The sequence below is a fragment of the Tasmannia lanceolata genome, unplaced genomic scaffold (assembly GCF_043159265.1).
Source record: "Tasmannia lanceolata isolate RefF3 unplaced genomic scaffold, GAP_Taslan_0.1 ptg000025l, whole genome shotgun sequence".
NCBI classification, from domain to species: domain Eukaryota; kingdom Viridiplantae; phylum Streptophyta; class Magnoliopsida; order Canellales; family Winteraceae; genus Tasmannia; species Tasmannia lanceolata.
In genome coordinates this window covers 2,938,615-2,945,557 of record NW_027518702.1, presented here as the reverse complement: position 1 = coordinate 2,945,557, position 6,943 = coordinate 2,938,615, and the positions used below count along the sequence as shown (strand labels likewise).

The 6,943-nt window shown below is 37.9% G+C and overlaps 1 protein-coding gene across 1 annotated transcript; it reads left to right on the top strand.

Moving 5' to 3' along the window:
• Window positions 1-494: 494 nt before the first annotated feature.
• LOC143857876 (putative F-box protein At4g22170) lies at window positions 495-6,707 on the top strand. Its single transcript, XM_077368398.1, has 2 exons — window positions 495-1,822; window positions 6,084-6,707. The coding sequence occupies exons 1-2, from the start codon at window positions 672-674 to the stop codon at window positions 6,127-6,129; spliced, it is 1,197 nt and encodes a 398-aa protein (XP_077224513.1). The 5' UTR covers window positions 495-671; the 3' UTR covers window positions 6,130-6,707.
• The last annotated feature ends 236 nt before the right edge of the window (window positions 6,708-6,943 follow it).

The window sequence follows — 6,943 nt, the reverse complement described above, 5'->3', positions numbered from 1 at the left end:
TCTTCTTGTTTTGCCTTCTATATTTCTGATTAAAGAATTTGAGCATGTGTTTAGTAATTTTATCTTTTTGGTAAGATTTAGGATTTAAATTGAGCTTCTCTTCTTAGTGTGATCCAAGTGTGGGGCCGGGGAAGGATACAGACGCTCATCGTGTTTAATACTGCCCTAGCACATGGGATGGTTTTAGGGTTGAGATCAAGGGTGATGGTCAGTTCTAAGATTACACAAGGGGAAATGTGCAATGAAGACAATTGAACTTGTAGAACATCTTTTTGATGACCCAAGTGGTCTAGGTTCCATGCCGAACATACATTCCATGTGTAAGACAAATAACTACAAAAATCAACGGTTTGATCAAAGATCTTAGGATCATCTGATCGTGGTTTACCCAACAACATTGTGTGAAAGCATGTGGCACAAGCGATGGCATATAAATACGTACTTAATTTAAATCCTTACTGTTTAACAAAAAAGACTCTCTTTCAAAACAGGTTTCTTTAGAAACCGAGAAGAATGGGAAACTTTTTTCTTCCAATCAGGTAACCATCTCTCTCCCCCGTTAGCTTCTTCCAATCTAAAAGAAACGTAGAGAATCTCTATCTCCCTCTCTCTCTCTCCTACCTTTTATTGTGTTTGACTTTTAGTTTTGTAACTTTGTTTTCCGGTGTAAAATGAATGGAGGAAAACTCTTCTGTGTCTCTTTCAACATCAACGGTACTTTTAAGGATTTTCTGTTCTTAGGGTTTTGGATGCTTTCAGCCAAAATCAACTTTCTTTCTTTACTGAAGGTGAAAGAAAAATCAAAGCGTAAGGTAGAGCATCGGTGGTCTAAACATCCCATGGACATCATGGTTTTAATTCTAGATCAGCTGTCTCTTGAAGATCACATCCGCTGTGGTGCTGTCTGTATGTGGTGGAGAACGATAACGAGAGAGAATCCACACCCATCATCTCAACTTCCATGGGTTCTTCTCTACGAAAAAGTAGAGAATAGAGAGATTCGGAGTTTTTTCAGCCCATACGACAGCAGAGTTTATAATCTAAAGTTGCCAGAGGCTTGTGGATTTCAATGCCGTGGATCTTCTGGTCAGTGGATGATAATGAAGGATTGGATTAAAGGCCATTTTCTGTTAAACCCATTTTCAAGAACCAAAATCAAGCTTCCCTGCAAAGTTCCATTATGTCGATTTGAATTCAAACCACGTGACATCAAGAAGGCAATGGTATTTCCTCCACCCACTTTTTCTGATCATAAAACCAAGGAGAACTATGTAGTTGTGGTCCTTTGTCGTGGTGGAGGATTATTCTCCTGTCGAATGGGAGATGAAAGATGGACTTCCGTTGGGAAAGAATGCTGTGAGTATGAGGATTTCATATTCTATAAGGGAACTTTTTATGCCATAACTGTAAGTGGGGAACTTGTGAGTTCTAATTTTGGTGGCAAGCGTGGACGTTGGGACGATGTTGTCTCACAGTTACCAGCCGAACTAATGCAGCTGATCAAGTGGAAAGACCATAGCCTATGGCCACAACCCTATTCAATCTATTTGATAGAATCATGTGGAGAGTTATTGGTGGTTTTAGGATATTGCTTTCCACCAACATATAATATTAAAACATCTCATGTTTTCAAACTAGATTGGAGTTTTCCGAAGTGGGTTTTGATGGAAAGCATAAGTGACTCCATATTGTTCTTAAGGGAGAGTTGCTCCATGTTGAGGTTCAGAGGGAACTGCAGTTGTTTAATTCACAAGAATCCTTTGGGTGGTGATTTACGAATGTTTTACTTAGAGAAGTATGTGATCAAACGACATATTAGAAGGTATCAATATCAATCTCAGCTTATCAAGTCATTTATGTGTACAAACATGTGGGTTACACCACATCAACGGTGAAGAATTGTACCAAGTCTTTAGTTTTTTTTCTATCTTGAGTAAGATTTAGGATTTAAATTGAGCTTGTCTTCTTTTCTTGCTATGTTCAAAGGGCTTCGACATTCTCACCAAGATTTTTTTTATTGTCGATTTTTAATTAGAATCCGACTCTACTTTTTCTGCATAAACTCTCAATTGTAGAAGTTCTATATTCTTTGTATGTGTGTTTGTTTATCTTTTGAGTAAGATTTAGGATTTAAATTGACCTTGTCTTCTTCTTTTACTGTGCTCAAAGGAGTTAGACTTTCTCATGAAAGTTTTTCTTATTGATGATTTTTTATTATGATACGACTCTAATTATGCTGCATCATCTTTCAATCGTAGAAGCTCTGTTCTTTTTTAATCTTTTGACAGAGATTTAGAATTTCAATTGAGATTTTCTTTTTTATTTGCTTTGCTCAAATGGGGGTTTGACTTCCTCACAAAAGATTTTTAATTTGATTCCTGATTTCTGATTAGGATGTGACTCTAATTTTGCTACAACAACTCTCGATTATAGAAGCACTATCTTCTTTGTATGTGTCCATAGTATGAGAAACAATCAAACTGATTTTACATAGTCTTTTTAGCAATGGAAATAAAAATCTCTTTACTTTTAGATGAAAGATTGTTAATTATTTTTTTTTCTAGTCGTTGTCTTTTTAATTTTTTTTATTTATTTGATTAGGACGAAAGGTCATTTTAGAGTTGATTTTTCTAATGGGTTCTTATTTTGCTTGTAGAATTGTAATTAATGTGATTTCCTATTGTAGCGTGATGAGAGATTTTCCAGTTTTGAAGTTCACAAAATTGATTTGCAATTTTATCATTATAAATATGTGAGGATTGAGGTAGAAAATAATTCAATTAGAGAAAGAAAGAGAAGTACAGATTGAGATATTCAGTGCAAATTTTTTGAATTAAATACAAAAAATTTAAATAAAATTAAAAAATGCCAACTCTAATTAATAATTGTTGAGGGAAAGACATCGGTGCTAATCCACTCTCTTGTTAACCATTTTATTCTCACTAGGTAGGGAGATCCATTCAAAACCCTTATTGGTCAAAATGGATTCAGAGTCTACTTCAGATCCTACTTTCTGTGTCTCGGTCACAATCCATTTCAATAGGTTCTACTTACATTGTACATAGTTATAATTTTAAAAAGAATTTAGAATGTTCACTCCACTATTTGTGTGTGTCTATTCAATTCTAGGTGTCCATTTAAGGGGTTTTTTTCTAAAAAGTGTGCAGATTAGGGTTGCAACTTGGGCCGGGCTCAACTTGAACATGATGCATGGGTTCAACCCAATTTCGGGTTGAGCTGGGTTGTCATTTCCTCGGCTCAGGTTTGGAAATGCCAACTCAGTTTGATTCTAGTTTAGGCTAGGGTTGAAGTCTTGGGCAACCCTGCCCTACCCGAATCCAACCTTGTTCTTTATTTTTTTCGTGATTTTCAAAATCTTAGGGCTATGTTCTCCTTTTCTTTTCTATTTCTGCCCAGGCCAACCCAAACCCAAACCGGCCTAATTTAGAAAGAGAAGGTTTGGGTTAGGTGATGCAGTTTGATCCAGAAGCGTTACTCGACGATCTCAGAGATCGGATAGATCTGGAATTTTTTGCTCTTTTTTTTGTATAGAATGATAGATCTTGATCTTCCTCACGAGCTCAATCAAGCGTGGAATCGTCGGATGCATTGATGTATGCTACGAGCGAGGGGACGCACGAGCTCGATCAAGCACGGAATCACCGGATGACTCTTGCTTTCAACAAGAAATGACGAAAGACATGGAAGAAAGATTAGCACTCTAATCTTCAAAATTCCATAATCCTAAGATAAAAGATGAAAGATGAAGAAAAGAGCCAAATTTCTATCTCAAATTTCTCTCAAAAGAGAATGTCTCCAAAAACTTCAATTTTCAAAACTTGTTACAAATGCGAGGGAAGAGGCTTTACATAGGCAACCCCTAATACAATTGAAATGGTCTAAAATACCCCTAATGAAAAAAAAAGACCATTACGGACAATTATAGCAAGTAAAATGACTAAACAAGACATCACATGAACAAGTAAAGACACTTGGACTAAGGGCCAATGTGGAGACGATGCGTAGCAAGGTGATGCTCCTGCATCAAACCCCCTTTCTTAAAAAGAGCTTATCCTCAAGCTCAAGCCATCCTCAGCAAAAGGGAGAGAGCCTGCATTTCAATTCAAGGTTATAGTCTACCAGCGCACTAAATTTTTGTTACTGTTGCTCATGTTCTCTATTGAATTCTTCATGAGAAGCTTTCCTTCCATTCTTGTGTTGTCAGTGCACAAGTTCAGAAACTTCAGTAAACTGCTGAATTTCTGTGATAGAAAATGCCCCTTGTCTTCCGCCCTAATGTTTAGAATTTGTTGAATTCAAAAACAAAGGGTCAGTGTCGCACAATATCTGGTGCAAACCGCCATCACCTTCATTGGTGCAAATTGACCAGTCTCCTTAAAATGCACTATACCGCTCTACTTTCTGGTGAGGTGTCCAGGACAGGTGTCTTGGACAGGTGGCGGCCTGTGAGAGGCTGGAGCTCACCTGCTCTGGGGATAGGTGGCTTCTCCACCCAAAACTCTTAAGACTAGCTCTGCACTCCTGCTCATACTGACTTGAGTGTCGAAGGGCCTGTCCGGAGTAAAACCCGGGTTGGTCTTCTGACCTCGCTTGCCTTGTGCAGGACTCAGCCCTCACAGCAGGACTCAGCCACTTCGTTCCCCTTCACTCCGGTCCCTCAGGACTCAGCTCCTCTGGTCATCCAGCTCAGCTCTTACGTCACTGTCGTACCTGTTACCGATTTTCGGTCTAACACTTTCTGCTCTGTAGAAAACATAATCCCATCCCCTCATCCTCTGTTTGTCTTGCTGCCCATTGAAGACTTTTCTGCAATCACACTATGCAACCTTTATATCCCAACTGCATTCAATAGGAAAAGCTTTAACATCCTTTATAGGAACACTCATTCTCCTTGTCAAATACTTGATAAGATTCATCTGTTCAGAATCAGGGAAAAAACATCAAATTGTGTCTCAACAACCTTGGGATCATCTTGCCTGGAAATAATGCCATATTCAACATAAATTTGTTGTTTCGTGTGGCCCACTTCACTAAAAGTGGCAGCACCGTGTGTGGCAGTTCCAAATACTCTTGGCTCAAGGTGGCAGTACAAGACTAGAGAGAAGAATCAAATCCATTAAGGCCAATCAGTTGTTGTTGTCAGGTTAGAGCATCACAGAGGCGGCAGCCCTTTTGGAAAGCATTATGCTAAATCAAAGCACCTGTTCAAAAGCCTGTCCCTGATCTTAACACCCATTAGAATCTAGAATTTTCTTTTGTTTGTGACAGAAATTTCACCTTTTGTAATGGAGGTAATGTTGCTATGACAGCTTCCAACTTGGCTTAAGTTTCAGCAAGAATCAACGCACATATAATGGATGATGAAGAGCACTTCCAAATGACACAAATCTTTCAAATTTCTGAGCTTAAAAACATTTGGAGAATGACATTTTCTTAGGCAATTAGCTTGTACACAATTTTAATCAACAAGTGTATATGCTGAGAGAAACGAAGAGAATAAGTGTGGAGTGGTTGATTCCCTGTTATTTTTATATGTAATCCTCAGCCAAGAGACTAGTGACAAAATTCCTAAAATATATGAGGACTGTAGATGGAAGTACTTAGTTTTACTAAGTTCTTTGACCTCTTTCAAGTAAGTCTTGCTTACAAACAAGGCTAGGGTCTAGGATCTGCTATCCCCACCAAAAAGGAATGGTAGCAAGCTTTTAATAAGCCCAAAATATTCACCCATGTAGCAGAATGCTGGTAAAATAATAAGGCTCAAACCATTCAACAACCCCTTCCACAAGTCACGCTGAATCTGACATTCTTAACAAGAAGATTTTGTTATGACAGTTTAAATTCCTCTCGAAATCCTCGTAAAAACTTGATCTAAACAGCAAATATATGAGGTTGTAATTGAAATTCAGATCTGTCTTGGAGGACTCAAGCCTCACAATAACACCAATCAAACTGATTTCTTTGAGGCTTTTCAACAAACAACAAGCACATGCATTCCTTCTACTAAAGACTAAACCCAAGCAACTACTCTATATGACATGCAAACAATCTGTAACATGCAGCTGCAGAGTTCCAAGAGAATTGCTCTTCCTCTTCAACATCACATAATTGCTAGAGTATTACAGCATCAACACATTCACACAAACAGCGCTGGACAAGATTCTGAGCTTCTTCACCGTATCTCCAACATGCACAACAAGAAATCGATTAAAACTCACCGAATCAGATTATGGAAAGAAAGAACTGCATAATCAAAATTCCCTACAGTGACATGGAATTCGTTCTTCAAACTCAATTATAAGTGCTCAAATTCGCCCCATCAGATACTAAGAAAGTGAACGAAGGCAAGGATCCCTATGGCATACAACCGATCATTAACATTCAGCACTGGATCTAGTAAATTCAAATCGAAAATCCTCCTATTCTTGTAAAAATCCAAGGAGCTCAAACTCTTACCATGCAAGAAGGACAGTGTCCTTCTGTGCTTTTTGTGTTGTTGGCGGGGGAGCTTTATTATGTAATCTATCAAGATCTAAAGTATGGACTTCAAAGTTGCTTTCATGAAGATAAGAGCTGGACTAATGCTCAAATTGAATCCCATTTGCAGAAATCTTTGGGCATTCAAAGCACTTCGAAATAAAATCGAATTTAATTCAGCATGCAAGGCAGATCCGAGTAGAAATTTAATTCAGCATGCAAGGCAGATCCGAGTAGAAATTTTCTACTTTTCTCAGTCTTTTTAACAATTGTCCTTAAGAATACCAAAGTCTGCTTGTTATTCCAATCCATTGGAATAAATCTTGCAAAATCGGTTTCTTCTTTTTGACAATTTTTTTTGAAATCAACCTTCAAATTCTAAAGATACTTCTCCAAATGAGAAACAGGTTGCTGATCTATTTTACATGATGAAGATAGAAAATTA

Excerpts from the sequence above, each read along its gene's own strand:
- LOC143857876 (XM_077368398.1), top strand. The coding sequence starts at position 672 with ATGAATGGAGGAAAACTCTTCTGTGTCTCTTTCAACATCAACGGTACT. Across the intron at positions 1,823-6,083 it reads ATCAAACGACATATTAGAAG|CTGCAGAGTTCCAAGAGAAT; the intron begins GTATCAATATCA and ends TGTAACATGCAG.